The 25087-nt window shown below is 41.8% G+C and overlaps 1 protein-coding gene across 2 annotated transcripts in view; it reads left to right on the top strand.

Moving 5' to 3' along the window:
* Positions 1-25087, top strand: part of SEC24A (SEC24 homolog A, COPII coat complex component) — a 46143-nt gene that overhangs the window by 3897 nt on the left and 17159 nt on the right. The window contains exons 2-10 of one of the 2 annotated variants that reach the window (XM_048492117.1): positions 3713-4231; positions 6828-6995; positions 10745-10822; positions 12139-12305; positions 17402-17574; positions 18488-18590; positions 20923-21049; positions 21504-21613; positions 24180-24292. In XM_048492117.1, coding sequence (XP_048348074.1) covers positions 3713-4231; positions 6828-6995; positions 10745-10822; positions 12139-12305; positions 17402-17574; positions 18488-18590; positions 20923-21049; positions 21504-21613; positions 24180-24292 — 1558 coding nt within the window. Of the gene's footprint in view, positions 1-3712; positions 4232-6827; positions 6996-10741; positions 10823-12138; positions 12306-17401; positions 17575-18487; positions 18591-20922; positions 21050-21503; positions 21614-24179; positions 24293-25087 lie in introns of both variants that reach the window. The other variant, XM_048492116.1, reaches the window with a different exon arrangement.

The raw sequence follows: 25087 nt of genomic DNA, 5'->3' as shown, positions 1-25087 counted from the left end.
AACAACAGATTCCCTTGGTGGCCATTGCTAGGCAGCCACATTTTTAAGGCTTGGTTCTGTCAGTAAAAAGTCAGGGAGGAGGGCCTTTCCACGCTTATTTTGACCTTTCAGGGCAGACTTATTAGGGTCGGGCCTGACTATGGTTGCCTGCTACAGGTTGGGAAATTCCTGGAGGTCTTGTGGTGGATTCAGAGGAGGGCAGGGGAGAGACCTTGGTTGAATATAATGCCATATAGAGTCTATGCAGTACTTTTCTCTAATCAACAGATCTCTGTCATTGAGAGTTCAGCTGTAATTCTGACAGATCTTCAGGTCCCACCTGAAGGTTGGCAACCCTGGACCTCAAAGCAACATCTGGGTGACTTGATACCACCTGACTTGCATGACTCTACTAGGCCTGACTGGCTACTGCTGTTCAACAGCAGCCACACTATGAAAGCCAGTGTGGTGTAGCAGAGCTTTAGAGCAGTGTCTGGGAGACCCAGATTTGAATCCCCATCTTGTTGTGGAAGCTCACTAAGTGATTTTGGGCCAGTTACATACTTCAAGTCTGACTTCCCTCACAGGGTTGTTGTGTGTATTAAAAGGAGTAGGGGAGAATAAAGCAGAAGTGCTTTGTACCTCACTGGGGAGAAATGTGTACTGTATAATTTACTGATTTGATTGTATTTTATTGATTTTAATGGGGCTATTCGATTTGTTCTTTCTTTTAGTTGTAATTTATTGTTTTCCTGTTCGGCATGTACACCTCTCTGAGCCTTTTGGGGGTAGAGCAGTTTATCAAATTGAAATAACAACAACAACAATAATAATACGCCGATACATTACAACTTCCTAAGTCTCTGGGTGAGGCTCAAATTGTAATGAAGGCCAACAACCAGCTAAAGATCTGGCAGCTGTGAAATCTAATAATAATAGAAAGCAAGTAATGAAGTTAATAAATAAGAAACATAGCTGAAGGCGGGAGGCAGATAAAAGGTAGGTTGGTGAATGGCTGAGGAGAGAATGAAGGAGGGAAAGGGAGAGAACCTAGGGGTTGTCAGGGAAAAAGGAAAGTGTGGGGAGGAGATAGAAAGGAAAGTGAGCTGCTACTCTGCAAGTCCTTGTGGGCTCCTTATCATGCAAATGGACCTTGCCCAGTGGCCAGCACAACACAACAACAGTTTTCCTATGTAGGAAAACTGCATGTGGGGGTGGGTGGCCTTAAGAGAGAGAGATAAAGGTAAGTTTGCTGTTGGGTGGGAAGGAGATAGGATTACCAACTCAAAGCTAGGAAAAAACAGGAGTTCCTGAGCAGGGTGGGGTGGAACTTGGGGTGGATGGGGGTTGAGGAGGGAGGGATCTCAGAATGGTGTAATGCCATAGACTCAATTCTTCAAAACTTTGTATATCATCTCTTGGTGCTGTAGAAAACCCATGAATATTTCTCCATCCTAACAGATCTGAAAATAACTGCTACATTTGGTGTGGCTCAACACTAGCAAGTTTGCAAGATGGAAGAACAGAATTCTGTCGTGTTATCCAAAGATTGCAGTGTCTCTGTGTGTGTGCAACTGTAAATTGGTGCAATCCTGTCCATCTTTGGCTGATTAAAATATTTATATCTTGCTTTTCCTTGTGGTTCACAGGAGAGGACCAGAGAAGATTGCTACGCAAATTTTAAATATGTATAACACTCATGTCCTTTTAGGAAATGTTCACTGATCGGATGACACCAGCTGCCTTGCCTACTTTTCTATCCTGTGGTGTTTCACAACTTCTTACAATATAGGAAATTAATTTGCTGATTTTTTGGTTGATCATAAACAGTGATTCGAATTTGATACAACTTTATTCACTGGTGATAAACAGTGGATGGAATAACCAATTGGGACAGCCCAGTTGGTGAATTGGTTACCTTTGGCAATGTGAAACAGAACAAAGGCACCTACGCCAACTGAGGGGAGAAATGTGCCAGCTTTAGGCATCACACAGCTTAGCAGTAGCCAAACTTGGAAGTGGGCGCTGCTGGGGAGCAAGCAGATGCCAGTGTGTTGGTGGTGGTGGTGGAGCTGACTTCAGTCAGCTTCCACCGGTGGTTCAGCCCAGGAACGGCATCCTCCAGGCCTGCAGATTTATGCCACGCAAATGTGTGGCATAAGCCTGTTTCCCCAGTGGGGTGATTCAGGCGGCTGGAGGTTTTTTTTATTTACCTTCTTTCTGCACTGCCTGAATTCCCTTTGTGGGTGGTGCTTTGCTGTCCCCCCCCCCCCCCCAAATCTGGATTGCACTGTAAGACTTGTAGAATATTCTGCACAAAAATATTCATTTTCATTTTTACTGCTTGCTGTTCCCTCTTCACACACTGGCGGATTCTGCATGGGCCAAAAACAGAGGCGTGAAAATGGTGTAAAATGGTTTAAAATGGTGTAAAAGGGTTTACACCGTTTTCACACCGCTGTTTTTGGCCCATGGTGAATCCGCCTTAGTTCCTTGTGCTGATCTATTCCACTCCAAACAATCTTCTGTTTATTGAACTTTTTAAAACTTAGCACTTAAGAGTAAGGGGTTGATTTTGTGCATGTAGATTTGCAAAGGAGCAATGAAATTAAGGTATTTTTCTTAATTCTGTATATTCATTTTACAACATTTTTGCTGTGAGGAAGAGTCATGTTATCTCTGCAGGTACAAATTCACAGTTTTGAGAACTACAAAACCAAGCTAGATAGAAAAATTGCCCAAAGTAATCATACAGAAACCTCTGGAAAAGCATGGCATCGTGAACAGATTAATGGAATTCGTATTGCATATTTGAAAACACATCCTTATTTCATGTTGAATAACCTTTGGACTATAGTGTAACTTAAATGGAAAATTGTCTCTAGCTAGAGTTTTCCTTCTGAAGCATTTTAGCTAAAAAAGATTTAAAAAATCAATTTAACTTTAAAAAAGCATTGATTTTCATCCACCCTGTTACAGACCCCTATGGTCCTAAGTGAGCATGGAAATTCCAAGAGGTTGGAGATGGAGGCAGCAATTTTTGGAGGGGAAGGATACCGGAAACTCCACCCTCCAAAGTAGTCGGGAGAGCTGATCTTTCTTGGAGAACTGATCTCTGCTGTCAGGACATCAGTTGTAATTCTAGATTTCTAGACCTCAGTAGGAGGTTAATAACCCTAGAATGATAACTTCTCCCTTATAGACAGAAAAGTTGCTTTATTATGCTGTGTGGGGTTTTTTGGGGTGTGTGTGTGTGTGTGTTATTGCTGAGTGTAAAATATTTTCAGGTACCTTTTAAATGAATTTTAAACAAAAGAACAAAGCCTTTGCTACCTTCCTATTTTTTTTAGCATCTTCATTTAGCAGAGGCTTAACTTCAGAAAATAATGTGAAAACTCAATCCAGATTAATTTTGATTGTGGAATTATACTCAATAATGTTAATATTCATAGTAAATTTGTATAAAGGTATAATCGGTTTAACCCACTAAATAAGCATTGTCTCATTCCTTCTGTGAGCATCTTTTTAGGATGATGAGCTGTAACAAATGTCACGTTAAACTGTATTATATCAGATTGGCAAAATGTTATATTACTAGGATTTCTGTTGCTTTCTCCCCTGTCCATCTAACTTGTTTTGCTCATTTCTGTATTTGAAACATGATTTATCATTGGCAACAAATCTGTTATATAGTGATTTTGCAATTGAAGTTTTTTTTCTAATCCCTTGGCAGGTCCTGTTCAAAGCTCATTGATGAATTCATCACATATGTCAGATGGACAAGCATATAATTCTTGGGTTCCAGGTGTGTACTCTCACCAAATGACGACAAAGAATCCTCTGCATACAACTTCTGGACTATATAACTATGATAGTTCACAGCCTGTTTCATCTTTTAGTAATTATCAGGGACCTGGGCAGACTCTGAATAGACCACCTACTGGATCTTCTATGGCAACAATACAACCTGGACCTATTGCCCATATGCCTCCTCCCTTGCAGAACTCGGCTGCTGTATCAACCTCTTCTGGTAGCTTTTCTTCTGGAGTCAATTTCCCAGCACACTCAAACTGGCAGTATGGGCAGACTCCTTTGAGTCAGTCAACAGTTGGCTCTCCAGCAAACCATTTTGCTCATCCATCAGCAACTCAGCCATTGCTGTCATCAACAGGGAATACAGATCTGCCCACAAGCTATCATTATGTTTCTTCTCCTGGAGGTCCTCCAGTTCAAAACAGCTACACAAAGCCAGGTAAGCAAAGAAACTTGTAGCTCCTCCAAGGTGGCTGGTGAAGAATCCTGATCATTACTAATCCCCAAATATTAGAATTCAGCCCTTTACAATTATTCATTCTTGGAAGTCATGCAGCTTCAAGCAGTAATGTGCACAGGTTCTTAGCACTTTTTGGTATTTTGGAGCATATTACCAATGCAAATTAAAGGAGTGGGTAAATTCAGTCTTGAATCATTCACCCTCCCTGGAGGACTTTTCAAAATGGCTACGATGGTATAGAGCAGGGGTCTGCAACCTGCGGCTCTCCAGATGTTCATGGACATGCCATGCTGGCAGGGGCTGATGGGATTTGTAGTCCATTAACATCTGGAGCACCACAGGTTGCAGACCCCTGGTATAGAGGATTCCTGTTTCAACAATAGTTTGAACAGTAGCAAAGTTTGTAAAGTCCAAATTTCTAATATGTATTCATAAAGTTGTGTGGAAATTTCAGATGTCATAACTAAGGATCCAGATGAACATTAAGATATGGCTAAAGACTTGAATCCAGAAAAATGGTGCCTGTGAAATTGAATTAACTGACTAAAGGTTCAAAATAATCTGGTTTTTGTTCCGTGGAAATGATATTTTCCCCCTCCATGAATAAGTATTACCCAAAATGAGTTACTGGATATGTTGCAGCTTCTTTTAAATCTCAGGGAGATTTGGAATCTTTGGTCAACTAAATGTTGTAGCAGCCTTTTTTCTTTTGGATTCAAGTCTTTGGTCATATCCATGCTTGTTTTCATTTTGGAATACAGAATCTTCCAACATCTTTCATTCTGTCTGTCATTGAATACATAAGAGATTAACTTTTTGTCATCAGTTGGGGGAGCTCCATTTGCAGAACATGGCTTTCCAACATCTTGCTTTCGCCGTTCTTTCCCACACACTTTCCCAGCTCCTTTCAGAGCTTGAGAGTTGAAAGACTCTTAGAATATCATGGGGTTTGAAAATAGAGAATTAGCAGAAATTATCACCTCCTGTACAAGTGAAAGGGTCTGTCTGCAGGGGAAAATTAGAAATTAATCAAGTATAATTTGTTTTTCATTTGATTATTTACATTCCACTATTGTTGAGTTTATTTTGTGATATGAAGAATTTTGCTGTATCATAATTTCAGTCTGAAAATAACCATCTATTTTGGATAGCCGTAAATGATTAACCGTTCGTAATTTTGCCTGGCAGCATTCAAATATACATTAATATAGAGATTCCTCTGTGGAATCTCTATATTAATAATGTGTAATCCATAGAATTTTGTGTAATCCATATCAAAGGCTGTGTATGACAGAATGTCACTTGCTTGGTGCTTATAGTGAGGGCAGTTGCACCCTTTGTGAGATGTTTGTTGGTTCTCAAAAATCTGTTCAGCTACTTTAGGAAATGGAATGCTGAACTAGATGGGTGCCAATGTCGTCGTTTGCCTAGCATGCCAAAAAACCTTGTGCCAGTTGTTGATGCGTCACCATACCATGCAAATTTGGACTTGTGGGCCACCATACAGGGAAACACTGCCCTAAAACAACAGCACTACATGAGGATACAGTTACAATTTGCTGTGTTCTTGTCTCATTGGGGTAGCAGTTAAGCAGTGAGCAATTCATCAGTGGACTGTTGAACAAAAAAGACATTTCTCAGACATATCTAAACAGGTAGGGCTATCAAAGTGTTTTGGAGTTGCCAACTATTACAGTTGCCTGCTTGTACCAAAAGATACAATTACTTTTGGAAAGCAATAATTGCCTATAAATCTGAAGCGTAGTTAAAGATATGTCCAACAAACAACGTCCTACTAATGTTTCTCTTCTGTAAATAGGAACCCAGATTAATCACTAGACAATTGTACTTCTAGGTTAGTTTGTGAATAGGAACCTGAGTGGTGGTGGTGGTGTAAGTACTCAAGTATGTCTTTTAGCTGAAGATAAATAATACAGTGTTGCTAATGGAAGCATGATTGGGAGAACATTTTCCTTTCAGAGATTGGGGTATATTTGTATAATACTGTACCTTTTTTGACGTTAACTCCTACCCATGATGCTCAGTTATATTAATTTGCTGTAGCATGGGATATACCTGGATTTACTTTTGCATTAGCGATTATTGCCCCATCACCACTTAATCCAGTCACTTTATGTGGCATGATAGCATAATGGATGATTCTTGGCGCTTCATTCTCTTTTCCATTCTGCCTGATGAAGTCTTAACACAATCTTGCATTTTTTTACCTCAACTTAGGCTATTCCCATCAAAAGACAGTTTGCCCACTATTAATTCTACATTGATGTTGTGTTCATAGAAGGAATTATCTGAAGCTTTTTACTATGTCTTGCAAATGTCTGTTTTGAAAGCAGGTGGGAAGAAGGTTTTTTTTGGTTTGATAGGGAAATGGGTGTTTTGATTAGGTGGTACTGAATGATTAAAGAAGGAAGGTTAAATTATTCAAACTTGTTTGAGGCTTTCTGTAATAGCTATCATATTAAGTAAAAATTAATATTTGTAACTTCTTTGACTGAAGCAAAATAAAACTCTTCATTGTGCTGTGCTGATTTTAAGTTCTGGTGGCTTTTTTCAGGTTCTGTTCCTCTACCGTTTAATCAGCCAACCTACTCACCAGTCCGACCTCCTTTAGGACCTCCTCCAGTTGGAAATCCAGCTTCTATACGGCCATCAGCTCCCCCAACAGCTCCACTAGGAAGTACTGCATCACAGGTTGTTCAGAATTCAGCAGCAAAGCATGAAGGTAAGGCATTATTTATTTCTGGCAATAAAGATCACCTAATTTTTATCACCCCAATAATGCAGCTATCTGTGTTTGGTTTTAACTACAAGTTGAATGTTACTACAGCAGCAGTATTTACATGCACTCCACAGATTGCAATCCCATCACAACTGTAGAGCCCCCCCCCCCCCCCCCCTTCCAATTTGGTCCTTACAAAAGCCGCTGAACCAGATACATCCATATAGATCTTTTCATCATTCCGTGAATCATGTTTCTCATATGAGCAGTCACAGCAGCTTGGTAGCTTACCCTTTTTTGATTTCGGGGGGCTAATTTGATACTTGTTTTGTTTTTTTATAAGCAGCTTTTAGTCCCTCTTGGGAGACAGAGCAGCCTAAAAATGCTCAAATAAATACAATTCCTCATATAAAAGAATTCCAAGTACTTTATTTTTAATGGAATATTGTGCTTATTTTGTGCTTTAATCAGCTTAATTTTTAATCCAGCAGTATATTAACTCTGAATTCATGTACATTTTATTATTTAAACATGTATAATGGCTTGCAACAATAGGAAGACTAGGGAGAGACTGACATAAATAATGTAGGTAAGAGATTTCTCATATTTCCCTTTGTGTTCAGGAAATCCTTTTTCCCAACAGTCAAAAAGAATTGGGGGAAGGGAATATTGAGAAAATCACTGCTAATGCCTCCCCCTTACAGATTTCTGGATTGTTGCAACTGTTCTGTTCAACAGTAAAGAAATAAAATTTTAGACAGTGCCAGCATAACTTTCCAGACATGTTTTAACAATATTTTGGTACAGTAACTGTGAAAGGAGCTACTCTCCTGGTAACAGACTTATCAGATTTTCTGTTCAGTTGTCCAGAGCTGAGCTCCAGCAAGATCCAGAGGAAAGATTTCAAGGATTGTATACTGTTTTACTGTATCCTAGTATGTGGAGTTGGATCCAGTGATCTGTCAGCCAAGGTTCTGAGGGTTGTGGATCTTGCCCATTTTTATCACCCCGATAATGTACTTTTACTTCCAACTTCAGGGAAGTTGATTCCTTGGCGTGGTCGTGGGGGGGGGCGGGTCACAGGATTCATGTGGAGTAACAGCTCATGGGTTGGGCTATTGTGGAGAGGGAAGAAGCAAAATCACCCTTCTTGCCTCTTCTGTCAGTAGACATGCACCAGTGAGGGATGGAGGAAGCAGCTAGTTTGTCCATTTCTGCTTGCTTACTGCAGTCCTGTTCGTGGATGGCTGTTATTCCATGTGGGCCAGTGATCCAAAAATCAACTTTATTGAGACTGGAAGGAACTGCAGACTGGATTTAGCATACATTTTTCTATACGATGTGTACACTGTGTTCATCTGCATTGTGAGGCTGCCCTGCCTCGTTAGTGCATTTCCAAAATTCCTGGGGCCTCCTTAGTGAATGAAAAATTATAGTTACTTAGTAGTTTTTTAAGCTCCTTTTTTCTGCTTGGAGTTTGTGTACCAGGGTAAACAAAACGAGTTTTGTGGCATTCAAGTAATATTGCATCATTTCCATGTGATATTGAATGGCCTGATCATTTGAAGCAGGAAGCCTGAGGGCACAAGTAAGTTCTATTTTTAGATGCTGCTTTACGTGATTGTCCTGATATGTAAGCAGAGAAACAAACAGCAAATCAAACTGCTTTAATAGTAAACACTTTGGTAATCTTAGAAAAGAGATAACAATAACAGGGAAGAGTAATTGTGTTGCAACAGCCAGATACATTAGAAAAGCTTGGCAGGACAGCTACATCAAAGAGCTTTATTTATTCTTGTAAACTGTTGGATGGTTGTAATTACCCATCAATAACTGTTAATTGTTTCACTTAATCTGACATTATAAAGATTGCTTTCTAGTTCAAATATTGCATTCTAAATGCATTAAACCTGTCTGATCAAAGGGGTCTGGATGAAAGAAAAGGCCACTTTTTTGCCTTCAAAGTAGGGTAGGATGATGAAATCCTGACAGCAGGTATGTTCAACTGTGATGAAGCCACTTTCTGTTCATAAATAATGCTGTTTCCGCATGGGAGGGATACAGCATCCCAGGGACGCTAAAAACAGCATCCCTGGGGAGGGGTTCGCACTGCCGCTGCCGCTGCATCGCAGCAGCAGCGGCCTCACAACCCCTGAGTGGCGCGAAGCTGCTGTTTCCGAACCTCGCTCCCTGAACGAGCTATTTCGGAAACAGCGGCTTCCAACTGGAAGGCGCCATTTCCCCCCTCCCCTTTCCCAAACGCCTACCTTGTCTCCTGGCTTCCGACTTGTCGCAGAGGCCAGGGGACAAGCACCCCTGGCCTGCGACTCCAGAGCCGTCGCTCCAGGCTGCAGGGGCGTGTCCCCTGGCTTCTGCGACGAGCTGGAAGCCAGGAGACAAGGTAGGCGTTTGGCGATGGCGCAGCCTGTGCGAAGGCTGCACCGCCGCCTGCCGCCCTCCTGGGACCATCCATTTGAACGGTCCCAGGGGGGTGCGTTGGCATTGTTTATGCTGACGCACCCCCGCACCATTGCGGTGCGGAAAGGGCCTATCTGTCCACTAGCATCTTACTTAGGTGGTGAGTGCAGTTTAAAATGCAAGAAATTTTATGCACTGGACCCATAACACGTTCATCATTATATAATAGTTCTTCCATGGGATGGAGTCCTAAGAGCAGCTGTTGTTTTCACCAGGATTCATTTTAGTGCATACATATTTCTGCACCAGAAAGTATTACCAGCAAATGTCTTTTGCCGCCAAATACCTTTCTTCTTCACTCATTTTGAGGAATGTACAGAAAACTGTCTTTCTTCCATTGCCAGTGAGACGTAGATTCTTTAGAGCAGCAGGACACTCCCAGAACTCTGCAGTTTGCCACCATTTTATACTTGCAAAAAGACATTCAGGGATTGTGACCAAAAGGCATGGGAAAGCTCCATTCCCAACTCAATCCTGTACAGTTCATTTCAACTGCTGCCAAAGCCATGTGATGGTGACTTCGGATTGTACACTTGCTTCATGGTGCTGGAGAAGGGGATGCATGGAGAAGCACTCTCTAAGAATCCCCCCCCCCCCCGAATTGGGAATGTCTCTGTTTTTGTTTGTAATGTTCTGTACAAACATCATTAGGCAATTTTTAATATATATATTCTGTTACATAGAAGAGTGACATGTGGAGCTTACTTACATCTATCAAATCTTAAACTTTCATAATTTAGCTTCTTATTGTCCCAGACCTTGACCTAAATAGTTCCAGAAAAGATTCCATTTCTTTCAGAGATGTCAGCTTTGCCCTAGTTGCATCTTTTTGTTTGTCTGTTCATCCGTTCAGTAAGATCTGGAGATTGTTCTGATTTCCATCTTGCTTCAAATGTAGTTCTACGTGCCTTAACCATGTATGTACATAACTCAATAGACTTTTGGTACATCAGTTGGCAGAATATTTAACAGCCTACTTTTTGAATGTAATACAAACTTATATTTATTTTTTGCATTTCATCATGAACCACCGGTCAAAATATTAAACTACTTGTTGCTCACAAAATTTGGCTGCTGATGGTAAATTTCAGTCAACATAAAACACGAAATGTAAGCCTATTGTTCCTTTTAAAAATCGTATGACATAGATAATTTTTATTTCCAGAGAACCTGTCTGAGGTGGCTTACAAAATAACACAATAAAACATAACATTGCAAGTTATACATTAAAATCCAGCATTAAAATATTAACTGACGATTATTTTTTTTAGCAGGTGATGCTGCCTCTCCTGCCAGCGATGGATCACTGGTCCAAAATAATTATGATACCATAGAAGGAGGTGGCTTCTCAGGTAAAAAGTTTCCTTAAACTTACTAACCATATTTGGTTGCCATTTCTTAAGGAGTGACGATGGCCTCTGTAGAATTCCTGTTTACTTGCTTGATAGGGTGGTTGTTGAGGTAACATAATTAAACTTCACCTTGACTGTGTACATGTGCTTGTACTATGTTCCTTCAGAGATAGTGGAACAATCCTCACCTTTAGGTAGCTAAACAAAATCATGAGCTATCAAATGTTGATGCAAGAGACTGTAATTGGGAACAGTGTTCACGATTAAAACTAGACACTGTTGTATGCTAACTTTAATAACATAACAAATATTAGGTGACATCACTGCCATGATAGGAAGAAGGTCTGGCAGAATTATGACTTCAGTGGTGTCACTAGCCAGGATCATGGGCAACAGACCAAGAGAAGTAGTAGAGTTTGGATTTATACCCCACTTTTCTCTCCTGTAAGAAGGCAGCTTACAAACTCCTTTCCCTTCCTCTCTTTACAACAGACATCTTGTGAGGTAGGTAGGGCTGAGAGAGTCTGTGACTAGCCTCAAGGTCACCCAGCAGGGTTCATGTGGAGGAGAGTGAAGACAAATCCAGTTCATCAAATATAAGTCCACTGCTCATGTGGAGGAGTGGAGAATCAAATCCGGTTCTCCAGATCAGAGTCCACCGCTCTTAACCACTATACCACGCTGACTCAAGAGTGCTTGGGACAGAAAACACAGGCCAAACATTAGGAGCTGAACTGTAAGGAATAAGCTATGAGCTGGAGCCATGGAGGAATCCTCTGCACTGCTGAGTGTGCATGTGGAGACCTTGTCCAGGGGCAGGTCCTTCAAAAAGTGTGCACTTGTACACAACTCCCCCCACCCTAGCCCAGCCAGCTTGCACAATAGCTTGCAATCCAGCAGGTGGGCCTCTTTGACCCATCTCATAGTCCCAACTGGCAACTATTTGTACTTGGCAGAGTTGACATCATGAGGCTACCGTCAACAAGTCAAAGCATTTTTAAAATGTGACCACAAGGAAAATAACAACATAATTTGATTGGTGAATCAAAATAATAGGTGTATTTATGGAATTACTGAGAATCCATTTGATATAAGTTGTACTTTTTCCTGCCAAATGCCCCATCCTGAGCACAATGCTGGCACAGAAAGCCTTCACATTGAGCTTCAGAAATATCTGGCAGGATTATTGGAGTGGATTGTGTTGGTTGTCCCTTTCTATTTTACTTGGAATTAAACTGCTTCTGAAGGCAGTAAATAACTTCAGGATTGAAATATTAGCAATTATTACTGGCTTAATGAATGCATTCTTTTTCTAGCAACAGCACATACCCCTTCTGCACCTCAGAATCTTAAGACAAATAGACACGTTGGGAGTTCTTATCCCAGCTTGCCTCCAGGCTACCAAAATGCATCTCCATCTAGAGCACCAAGATTGCCATCCCCAGGGATGCAGTATCCGTGTGGACCACAACCATTTCCTCAGGTAACCTATTCGTGTTATAATACATCGACACTTTATAGATTTCCGTAGAGCATTTTGCATGATAGAAGTTGGTCTTCTATGGTTCAGAGCAGGAATGTGCATCTTGAAAAAATGGCATTTTTTGGATGTAGGTATCAGGGAGATTAAAAATATTGGTGTTCCTGGTTATCCAGGTTCCAAATACCGGTTTGGTATTTGGATCTGTGTTTTCCCTCAGGATTCTGATACTATTTGGCTTCATTATTCCCTGTGTGGGGCTTGAGGGGCTTTTAAAAAAAGCTAATAGTACCAAAATTACAGCAGAGCTGCTGACCCCTGTCCATTGTGCAACCCCCTAGTTTCAACTAACTTGGACCTCTTGGTATAGGCCCCTGAACAAAGTGTTCCCAGCTATCCTCTTTGTTTCCTATGGGGAAATTCCAGGAAAAATTGTAACCAAACACTCAAGAAAAAGCAAAGGAGCCATTGTCCAAAAGCCTCCCAATGAAAACAGAACCAACAAGCCCAAAGAACCAGTGCAGAACCAGGGAATCCCAGCAGAAGCATGGGACAGTGTGGCAAGCCTAGCGCAACAAATGTCAAATCAGGTGGTCCAAGCCTTTGTTAAATCAGAGAATACAGTGCAAACCATAAACGCCATGCACCAACTTGAACAAAGAACACTGTTTTGCAAGACCAACAAAATATCAGAGGCCAGGATCCAAGCCAACCTAGCCAGCTGACTTCAAGCCAGGGCACGAAGAGACTCATAACACAGTAAAATGAAAATGTCATGGGAATCTTAAATGTTTGGCCCATGATATTCCTAGTTACTCCCTAATACTTTCAGAAGTTTTGGGACCCATTTCCTAGTATTCTGGAAGCTTTTCGTACACCCAAATATATCTGGAAAATACTGATAGAGAGTTTTTTAGGTATACATTCAGACTGGAAATAGGCAAACACACATCCCTAGGTCAGTGTTCAAATAAATCCAGTGTTTGTACCAGTTGTTAATACTTTCAAAGATCTTTCAGCATGTTTATTTAAACACTAGCAGCAAAACCTATTGTGGGGGAGATGCAGTGTCCCCTAGCAAAGGATGGAAGAGGAAGCCTCTCCCCCTGCTGTGGGTTTTAGTGGAACTGTAATGGGCCCTGCCCCCTTCTCCCGGCACAACCCTTGCCACTTACCTGGTTCTCTGTCTGTGGCTTGGGGGTGGGAGATGTTGGTGAAGTGTGACTTGGGGTATGTGGGAAGGTGAGGATAGGGGGAGGGTGGAGAAAAGTGACTTGGGGTGGGGAAGGGTAACAAGGTGAGGCTTGGGTGGGTGGAGGATTAGAAGGTGGGTCTAGGGATGGAGAGAGGGTTGGAAGGTGAGTATTAGTGTGGGGGAGGGTAGGAAGGTGAGTATTGGAATGGGGAGGGTTGGAAGATGCGACTTGGGGTGGGGGAGGATGGCAAGGTGAGGCTTGGGGTGGGGGAGGTTGTAAAGGTGAGGCTTGGGGTGGGGAAGGTTTAGAAGGTGAAGCTTGGGTGGGGGAGGGTGGGAATATGTGATTTAGGGTGGAATGAGGATGAGATTGGGATGGTTGGGGGCAGGAGGGCTTTGCCATGCCCATGGAACAGCTGGTTTGCAGGTCCGAGCTGGTTGTTGGGGGTGGGGGGAGGCCAAGGCCGAGGTACCACTGCTCTGAGGCGGGGATGGAATGATCCCCATTGGTGGAGGGTTCATCGTCGGGACATTCCATCCCTTAGCATTTTATTGTGGGTAAGATGTATAAGCTGCATTTTCTCCTGCAAGGGGGCTCAGTATAGGCCACAAGTTCAGCAGAATAAAACAATATCGTATCAACAAGTTTCACACAATCCAGAAACAATTGTGTCCATCTTGCTGCCTCAGTTAAAAGCCTACCTAAAAATCTCTTCCTCAAATTAAAGTTCAGGGTTACAGGTTAAATTTACGGATGAACAAGTAGAGGTATGGAATGGGGAGAATCAGTTGTCAATGGGGGTCCGTCTGCATGAGATGGGGAAAGGAAGGATTAGTAGAAAAACTGCTGAACAAATGGCTTTTCAGAAGGAATGCTGAAGACCAGAACAGGAAGTTGTTTGACAAACAGCACAAAGTGGTTGATAGCACAAGTTTGATTTTGTGGTTCATAAGAAGACTGAGGAGGACATGTGTATTTGTTTGGAAGCTTGTAAGCAAGACATGGAATCTTTATGATGAAAGTTGATCAGGGAGACACGACAGATACATAAAAAGAGTGTAAAGTAGTCTTAGTTGCAGAAGCCTGAGCTGAAATGAGCAAGCGCAAGGATAGACCCCTACAGGAGTGGTGCAAAGACCGAAGGGTTGTTCTTGCTGAGAGTGAAAACATGAAAACAGTGTGAGAACTGTCAGCTGCCTGGATGAGTGAGAAGTGGAGCTTGTTGCCAAGGCTGTAAACTGCGGAAATTGATACTTTCCTGAGGCTGATTGCTGACATTAGCTGTATGAAGTTGGGAGTGTGGTGACTAATGTGAGTTATGGCTGTGGAAGACAAGTTCACATTGCTGCTTCGCTATGATGCTTGCTGAGTGATCTTGGGCAAGTCTCTCCCTCTCTGATTCTGCAAATTTGTTTTATGTGCCTATATTGTAATTTCCTGTACTGAAAACAAATCTGTGTATGTCCTTCAGACTGTTCCATTCCTATATAATATCCAAGTATGGCCTCTGTGTACATCCAAAAACTCTGCAAGAGGGCTGCAAGTGGCATTGGGGGTGGTGGTGGTTGCTGTTGCAGAGAGGGAAACAGAAAGGTTTTAGAAATCCTGGAAAGGGAGATTTCAGTTAGGGGTGTTCACGTCAAATATTTCCATGGTAATTGTGTGCCCAGTTCCAGGGAGTGTATGCTTTCCATTGTCCCAAAGTTTTCAGACTCTTGCTACTGCTTCAGGATTTTTTCCAAAGTGCTTTGTTTTAAGTTTCAAAAATTCAGGACCATTTTTCCAATCCCCCCCTTCTTCTAACCCCCCTCCCCATGGCAGAAGTAGGAAGGAGGGAAAGGAAGCTGCCCCACCAAACTGCTATTAGTCATTGTCTCATTCCTTTTAAATTTTAAATGGACCATACTCTTAGGCTGACAGCTGATGCAGGTTTTCTGATAATCCAGAAAACAGAAACCAGGCTTACAGCACTTTAGAAGTAATAACCCAAGTATTTCCTATGGGTCGTCTGATGGACCCATTATTTCCCATGGCCAGGGCCTCCTGACTATGAGCTGGTAGTTGGGGCTTTTTAATCCCTTTCAAATGTAAAGAGATGGGGACTCCAACTACCAGCTGTTGAACGAACTTCCTTTCTCTCCCCTCCTTGCTCCTGTGACTCCCAGAAACCAACACACTCCAGAAATTCCAGGAGGTAAACCTTAATTACTCCCAAAATTTCAGGAGTGTTTTGAGTCTTTTCGGATATCCTCAGGCTGATGCAAAACAGATAGTTTTGGGTTTAGTTTTAACTTGCATATATCCAAATGCACACACCTACTTTCAACCTATCGCATTTTTATGCTTCCCTTCCTTTTTGGACCTCAGGCCAACAGACATTGTTTCTTCTCAATTTTCCCCTCACAGCATTCCTTTGAGGCAAGTTCATGCTGTGACAGTGACTGAGCTAAGACCTCCCAAGATTTGAGTCCATAGGGAAAACTTTTGAAATTTCTTCACCCCACCTCTACCGTTTCTTCCTTTCCTATACCTGGGTTCTTCTAAAAGCAGACTTCATGGTGAAGTGGACAAAACAAACCTATCTGTTAGTGCAAGGGACCAAAATCAAGGGAAAGGTCTTTGCATGCCAGAAAACCATTTGTTTGTAAACTGTGGTAACAAAACAAATGGCCTGAAAGGGAGGTGACTCATGATTATTGCCCTGAAATGTTGAGAGCAGGTAAGAGCTGAAAGAAGGAAAAGGAGATATGGGAAGTTGGCCTGGTCAAGTTGCTAAGAGTTGTGTGGGAGGGGTGTCCAGCTTCAACTGTACTTCAACTGTAAGTGGCATTGAGAGTCATTCTTTGCCACCTAAACCTTATTAAATTAGTTTAATATTAATTGTCAAACAAAACTAATGCAGTTGCACACTAGAGGCTTTTGCCTCAATATAAAAAAAAGCTCCAACGCAATGGTTATATCTATGAAAGGTATTTGGTGCAAACTATTAAGTATTTGTGTAGTATTGCGGGGGAAGCATCAGGAGAGATGATTGAACATTGAGCAGTCTTCCACTTTATGGGGGACAGTTTGGTTTGCCATGCCCTATTCAGTGTTTCAGCAGAGTTTTCATAGCATCATACTCAATGTGCCTGTAATTTAGTGCAGTGATTTGTGGAAATTCCTGTTATTCCATATTGTGTTTATGACTGAAAATTGCTTGGCACTATAGTGAATATCTCAGTAAACAGCAGTAGAGTGTTATTTATTTTCTTCTGACATAGATGTAATGAAGAAGGGGGGTCGTGGATCGCAGCAGTTGTTAAGAAGTGGGGAGTGATTGTCCCTCCTGGCTTGATGATGGTTAAGTGGCATGTTTTACTGATGTAAGCCACAGTGAAGGTTAACTAAGGCCTGATTTTAAATGTGCTGCTGGCAAGTCAAATGAACCTGTGGGATTTTTCAGCCACGCAGCATCTCATCTAAGTGCTACCCATAGAAAGCAGCAATGTGTGCTTAATTAGCCCACCATTTCAACATGTGCCTGGAACACAGAGTGTGCTAATTAAGCATGTGTAGGTGCTTTGCATTGACAGCAGTTTAATTTAAATGAGTTGCTGCAATTGTGGAATTGCACAGGTGAGTTTTAATGCCATTTAAGTCAAGCCTTAGAATTCTAGGAGAATGGGAAGCCCAAGCAGGATGCAAAGGCCTGTTTCAGTTTAACTTTCTGTCCACATTAGCTCCTGGTGCCAGCAGACTAGCTCAGTTCTGCTTATACTGGGAAGTATACACCATTGTGTATGTGCGTGGTTAACCAAAGGTAGTAATAGTACATTTAATAAATGTTAAAAGCTGTTAACTCTGAATACATTTTTGGTGTTGTGGTCAACTCACTAACTTGGGCTATATCTTTTCTATTAGCCTGCCATCGGAACTAATAACTTAGCTGCGTCTATGAACAGATTAAGTCTTCAGCCAGAAGGATTAAGACCTATCAACCTTCTTCAAGACAGAAATATTCTTCCCACTACTCCCCTGCAGGCACCTGTCCCAAACTTGCATGAAGATATTCAGAAGCTAAACTGTAATCCAGAGTAAGTCTATGTATGGTTTGTTGAACAAAATTCAGATTTGCTTTTCAGTTTAACCTATTCCGAAGGAGCCTCCAGTGATCATATATATATCATGCCTTAGGTTTAATTTCCTGGAATCTTAGCAGAAACAAAATATACAACAGTGAAGCATAAGTGGTTTAAAAATACTTAAACTTTGATTAATCTTTTTTTTGTTAAGATAGTTCTTAATACATCATGCCATGGGTGTAACTTGTAGTAGCAATTGTATAACATCTGGACTAACATTATAAAAACTATTCAGATGTTCTTGTACTTATTGGCGAATAGAGCAAGTGGTTTGGAACCTCTTCTTTTAAGTGCACAATTCAGATCCAAGAGGCGGTCAGTGACATCACCACCTCCAGTGGCCTTTTGGACGTCAAGGGAGGCAGAAAGACAAAAAGTCTTCCCAGATGCCCAGAAGCCTTCCATAGTGGAAAATGGAGTTTTCCTCCCCACCGCTTCACCTCCAGAAATGCCCCTGGAATGCCCCCAGTTGTGTCAGCCCGTACCATTTCCTGTGTCATTCATCCCGCCTACCCCCATCTGGATTAGGCTGCCTGTCTTCGGTCAAACTTTGTGAAATTAAATGGACATTCTCCATCCTAAAACAAGCTCATACTCTGGGGATCTAAATTACTTGGACACAGAGCTAAATTTACTGAACAGAACTTTCTTACCTTATTTCACCTAACTGCAGCCTACTGCAAACTGTATAAAACAGAATACATTTAATTCTGGAAATAGTATTAAATCTGAATGTATTCTCTGAGTTGCAGTACTTCAGAATATTTCTTTGGGTAAAACCAGAGAGAGGTCTAGGAAAGGCATACAGGACAGGGTGAAGATGCATGCCACTGAAGATGACTTGGTTTCTTTATCCCTCATGTAGATTGTTCCGATGTACGTTGACTAACATTCCTCAAACTCAGGCCTTATTGAACAAAGCCAAACTTCCGTTGGGGCTCCTGCTTCATCCTTTCAAAGACCTATCGGTATGTGCATTACTTTGTGGTCTCCTACTTTTAATGGTGCTCTCTCAAGTGTGGTGTGTATTAGCATTACCCCAGAAAAATAACGTTTCTCTCAGGTGGTATATGGTACTTGGAACAGCATGCTTAATGGAGATCTTCCCTCTTAAAGGCATTTTGCCTACATTCTTGTTGTGAACACACGGTCTGCTCAAGTTTGAATGAAGCCAGAAAGATTGCATTTTGAAACGTGTGACCCAAACAATTACCGCCCAGTCAGCCTAACATCAGTACCAGGAAATATTCTAGAGCAGATCATTAAACAGTCTGTAAGCACTTAAAAGGGAATGCCGTGATCACTAAAAGTCAACATGGGTTTCATAAAAACAAGTCATGCCAAACTAATATTATCTCTTTTTTTGATAGAGTGACAAGTTTGATAGACAAAGGGAATGCTGTGGATTAGGCATACCTTGACTTCAGTAAGACCTTTGACAAGGTCCCTAGTGACATTTTTGCAAGCATACTAGTAAAATACAGGCTAGACAATGCTGCTGTTGGATGGATTTGTAATTGGTTGACAGACCAAACCCAAAGGGTGCTCACCAATGGCTCATTTTCATCCTGGAGAGAAGTGACTACTGGGGTGCCACAGGGTTCCATCCTGGGCCCAGTGCTATTCAATATTTTTATCAATGACATGGATGATGGAATAGAGGGCATGCTAATCAGATTTGCAGATGACACCAAATTAGGAGGGGTAGCTAATACCTGAGAGGACAGGATCAGAATTCAAAATAACTTGGACAGGTTCTAACCTCATGTAGATTATTGTTTGTTAGCTGGGCCAAAACTAACAAAATGAATTTCAACAGAAATAAATGTAAGATACTACACTTAGGCAGAAAAAATGAAATGCACATATATAAGATGGGTGACACCTGGCTTGACTACAGTACATGTGAAAGGGATCTGGGAGTCTTAGTAGACCACAAACTGAACCTGAGTCAGCAGTGTAATGCAGCAACCAAGAAAGCCAATGCAATTCTGGGCTGCATCAATAGGAGTATAGTGTCTAGATAAAGGAACATACTAGTACCACTCTATTCTGAATTGGTCAGACCTCACCTGAAATACTGTGTCTAGTTCTGGGCACTGCAATTCATGAAGAATATTGAGCTGGAACAGGTCCAGAGAAGGGTGTCTAAAATGGTAAAAGGCCTGGATTCCATGCCCTATGAGGACCGGCTTGGGGAGCTGGGTATGTTTAGTCTAAAGAAGAGAAGATTAAGGGGTGACATGATAGCCATGTTTAAATATTTGGATATCATATTGAAGATGGGACAAGCTTGTTTACTGCTGCTCCAGAGATTAGGACAATCATTAATAGATTCAAGATACAGGAAAAAAGATTCCACCTAAAGATTCCACCTAAACTTCCTGAATGTCAGGGCTGTTTGACAGTGGAATTCACTGCCTCAGAGAGTGGTGGAGTCTTCTTCTGCGGAGGTTTTTAAACAGAGGCTAGATGGCCATATGTCAGGAGTACTTTAATTGTGTATACTTGCAGGGCAGAAGGTTGGACTTGAGGCCCTTGTGGTCTTTTCCAGCTCTATGATTCTATTTTTTCAGGCATGTCAACTGTTAATGTTGAAATCAAAGTGTACACGTTCTAAAAAAAGTCTGCCTTTTGTGGATTTTGATCACCTAGGATGGTTGCTGTTTGTGAATTGGCAGAGGGTTTCTAGGCAGGGGAATAACTGCTGGATTCTAGTGGGAAAATGTGCCATCAGTTATAAATACAGATGGCTTCTGCAGGCTGCCTTCATATAATAGATTTCCTTTATGCATGCATGTTTTGCATGTGCTTTGTAATATCTTTGTGACTGCTGGATAAACATTCATTGGCAAGTGTGATGGCACCCAGATCTGTTCAGCATTTCCATATATTCTTTGTCTCAGCTCCTTCATATATTGAAAATCTGAGTTTCATCCAGGCAGAGTTGTTCTTCCTCCTTCCTGTCACCAAGCATTTTGTGTTAAAACAGTTTTGGGGTTTTTTTTGAGCTTGGGGTAATATATGTCTGAAGCGTTTATCCATGTGTTTTATTTTGTTCCTGATTCCACATCGCCTGTTGAATGTTTTTTTCTTCTTCTAATACTGTCAAACTAACAGCACTAGATTGTAGTTAGAATTCCTGCTGTAAATGCGTATAGAAGGTGAGCTTCAGCTACTGGCAGTGCCTGCCTTTAAAGAACTATCATATCAGAGGCACGAGCAGAAAATGAGCATCTGTGAGACCTGAGATTCTGCATTCCTGGTGTATGAGTTAAGACATTCCTTTTTCCTCCCCAGCAATTGCCTGTAGTGACTTCCAGCACAATTGTGAGGTGTCGTAGCTGCAGGACATATATCAATCCTTTTGTCAGCTTTCTTGACCAGAGGAGATGGAAATGCAACTTATGTTACAGAGTGAATGATGGTGAGTTTTCTTTACAAAATGAGGATGAATGTGCTAAGACCACATTCTAATATGTATCTCCTTTTAAAGGGCTTGTAATGGTGGTCGGGGGGGGGGGGACGACATTCCATGACAGGCTGTGCAATGGTGGAAAAGTTCAACTGCCCTTCCTGTGAGGCTGTAAGTGAGCTTTTAAAGGCAAAGATCTGTACTCTCCCCTGCCTTCTTAAATTTGAACCTCAAATTATATTTCTTATGTTGAGTATTTTAATCCTGATATCATTAACTACTTGATTCCAGTGGGAAATAATTAGGGCATCAGTTATCAACCCTTCTTAAGTTTCAGTACCGCTAAATGTGATCTTGTTTGTGTCGTCTCTCTGGGGAACGCCAGGCCCACTGCAGTTGGAATTAGCACAGTCTCTAGAGTGCTTGTCCCTTAGTAAAGTGCAATTACAGTTTTTCTTTCCTACAGTTCCTGAAGAATTCATGTACAATCCTGTGACAAGAGTTTATGGAGAACCTCATAAAAGACCTGAAGTTCAAAATGCTACAATTGAGTTTATGGCTCCCTCAGAATACATGGTGAGATTTTTCTCTCTGTCAGATTTTGTTTCTATAATATTTATAAGGAGCTGGATAAGTTAACACCCAGTGCTAAATTGTGGGTTTGCAGTATGTGAGTTTTCCAATTTGACACTCTTTACATACTAGAGATTTCTGAAATACGTATTTTTCAAATTGAAAATCACGCCCCTCAATGGCTTAATGAGGTCTGACCATATTAAGAAGCAGGGCCGGAGTGAGGGGGAACTGCGCCCTGCACCCCTGCCACGCCCCCCCGCCCCAGAATGCCCCACCACGCCCCCTTGGCTCTATGCCATTGTTAAGAAGCATGGAATATTACCTTTCAGGAACTGCACAGAATTGATGGTAGAGTGTAAATTGCAGGGGGGGGGGAGTTATTGAAACCCATAAGAACTTACATGAATATTGAGAGGATGATTTGGGAGAAGGGGAGAACTCATTCTCTTCCTCACCACCCCTGCTTCTGGCAGATATTTGGCATCGTTTTCAAGGTGTTGGTGCTGACCTTTAAGGCCTTACGCGGCCTGGGACCCTCGTATCTTCGAGACCGCATCACCCCATATGTTCCCACACGGCCTCTTCGTTCAGCAGAGGCCAATTTACTAGTGGTCCCCGGCCCCTCGATGACGCGGCTGGCATTCACACAGGCCAGGGCCTTTACAGCCCTGGCCCATTACGGCCTGGTGGAGCAGCTCTTCCCCCCGCTGTTCGGGCCCTGGGGGACCTTGAGTGAGTCTCTGCAGAGGCCTGCAAGGCAGAGCTGTTCCTTGCCGAGGCCTTTAGGAGGGACCACCCCCTGATAGTGCCCCCCCCCCCCCCCCGCTTTGGCTCCTACACCTGGGCCTCTAACATCTGCGAGACCTGCCGTTCCTCCCTTGGGAGAAGAATTTGATATTAGGTTATCGGGCGCCACCTATATGTACATTTATGCTTGTATTAAATGCTAATGTTTAGTTCAGTTTCGCTGCTTTTATAAGTTTTATAAGTTTTAAGTCAATTATACTGGTTTATGACTGTATTTATTATATGCTGTACACCGCCCAGAGCCCTTCGGGGACGGGGCGGTATAGAAGCCTAAAGTATAAATAAATAAATAAATAAATAAATAAATAATGCTCCTTTGTAGTATTAGTGTAGCAAATGTACTTACAGGTCCCGATAAAGAATAGGTATCTGCTGCATCATTTCCCATGGCTCTCCCAGAAAGCTGGTTTTGCAGTCTTGCAATATTGATATTGTCTTGCTATGCTAAAGATTTAGACTTTAGCAGAACCAAAGGTAGAAGACCATAATTGCTAACTCCTTAGGAATTTGCACAGACTTGTTCCTATGTAGTTTAGCGATTTCCCTTTTAAGAGCAGCTTTCTGCACTATGTTGAAAACAGATCTTAAAGCTTCTCAAATGTTAAAAACAGCTTGTTGTGATGCCTGAAAATGTATTATATGAAAAAAATATGATATAAAACTGGAAGGATTGGCCCCTTAGCCATTTCCTGGTCCAATTTTGGACTACTTCAGTTTGCTCTCCCAGTCGGATGCTGACAGGGTGCTTGCAGCTATGAAGTCTATTACTTGTCTTCGGAAGCCGTTCCCCTTGTGGCTGGTGAAGGCCGTGATGTGGTGTGGTGCCCCCTGTTAGATATTATCAGTTTCTCCCTTAAACCAGGAGTTTTCCCAGGGAGGCTGAAAGAGGCAGTGGTATTCCCGCTCTTAAAGAAGCTATCCTTGGATCCTGTGGATCTGACCAACTACTGCCCAGTTTTGAATCTATCTTTTCTGAGTCAGGTAGTTGAGAAAGCAGGAATGGAATAGCTGCAGGTATTTCTGGATGACTCATCGGCTCTGGATTCCTTCCAGCCTGGCTTTCATCCTTGGCCACAGAACTGAGACCATGTTAGTCGCTATCACAAACAAGCTCCGTTTAAAGCTGGACCGAGGTGGGTCAGAGCTGTTGGTATTATTAGGCCTCACCACAGCCTTTGTCCCAGTTGATAACGACCTTTTGACCCACTGCCTCACTGATGCTGGCATTCGAGGTACAGTGTTGAAATGGCTAGCCTCATTTCTCCAGGACTGGGGACAGCGGGTGACACTTTTGAGGAGGAGATGTCTCAATGGCATCCGCTAGTTTGTGGGGTGCCGCAGGCTATTCTCTCCCCAATGCTTATTATTATCTACATGTGGTCCCTGGGACAGCTTGTTTGGAGCTTTGGGCTGGGTTGCCATTAATATTCAGATGACACCTAGCCTTTTCTGTTGATGGAGGGCCAGTCAGCCATCGCCCCGGATGCTCTGGTGCAGAGCCTGGAAGCTGTAATGCCTCTTTGATTTGGGGCATTTAAGAAATGAGTTCAAGACAGTCTTAAAATACTAACTTATCTTTCTGGCATTTATATCAAGGGGCTAAAGGAAAACATCCAGCGTCTGGTTGCTCACTTTTGATTTATGATACTCCTGCTTGGCAAATATCTTTCTTGTACGGTTTGGGCTATCAACTTCTAGTTAAAATAGATCAGTTTACAGTACCTGGCAAATAATTGAAACTTAACTGCTTATTTTTCAGCTACGTCCACCTCAACCTCCTGTTTACCTCTTTGTATTTGATGTTTCTCATAATGCAATAGAAACAGGATACTTGAATACTGTATGCAAGACGTTATTGGACAATCTAGACTTGTAAGTTCTGTATATCTTTTCATTCTTGTATTTTGATGGTCACTTTTTTGCTAGGCTTCGTTGAGCTAACATTCTGAACTTTTAAAATATATCAAGGTACACAGTTGATGCAAATTCAGGTTCATATATATGTCCTTCACACACTGTGAGTAGCTTAAGAGACAGTGGTCAGTCAAGTAGATAGCAAATTCCCACAAATTCCAGAAAAGTTTACTGTCTAATACTTTATTTTCTTGTACTGAAAATTTATTTTATTTTATTTATTTATTAGATTTTTATACCGCCCTATCCCCGAGGGGCTCCAGGCGGTGTACAACAATAAACATAATATAACATAAAATGGCTAAATCTTTAAAAGCAGCGATAAAACAGTAAAAGCTAGAATGCCAGTTTGCTTCATGGTACCTTTTTGTCTGCCTTCTTTTGTTGTTGGGGCATATCTTGAAAGGAGAATCTAATCAGGAAAGCTGTGCTTTTGAGTGGCTTTATAATTTTACAGCTATTTAGACATTTTTATTCCTTTTCTATTTTTAAAAAGCATTATTATAGCTTACGGCAGGTAAAAACAATGATATCATTAGAATTGCTGTTATGCAAGCCTGAGGAAAAGACTGCCTCTATCACAGTCACTGGGAAAGGGGCAGCACACCAGGCTCCTTTATCTTTACCCATCAGGGGACATATTTCTTTAAACAGCCCTGCAGTGGTAGCTGGTAAAGTGAGGGATCACATCACATGGAATACGAAAAACTTGCAAATCTTCCTCTTGTTCCATAGTTTTTCTCATGGTCAAAT

The sequence above is a fragment of the Sphaerodactylus townsendi genome, linkage group LG03 (assembly GCF_021028975.2).
Source record: "Sphaerodactylus townsendi isolate TG3544 linkage group LG03, MPM_Stown_v2.3, whole genome shotgun sequence".
NCBI lineage: Eukaryota > Metazoa > Chordata > Lepidosauria > Squamata > Sphaerodactylidae > Sphaerodactylus > Sphaerodactylus townsendi.
The sequence above is the reverse complement of the archived record's forward strand: the minus strand, read 5'-3'. Positions and strand labels throughout refer to the sequence as shown.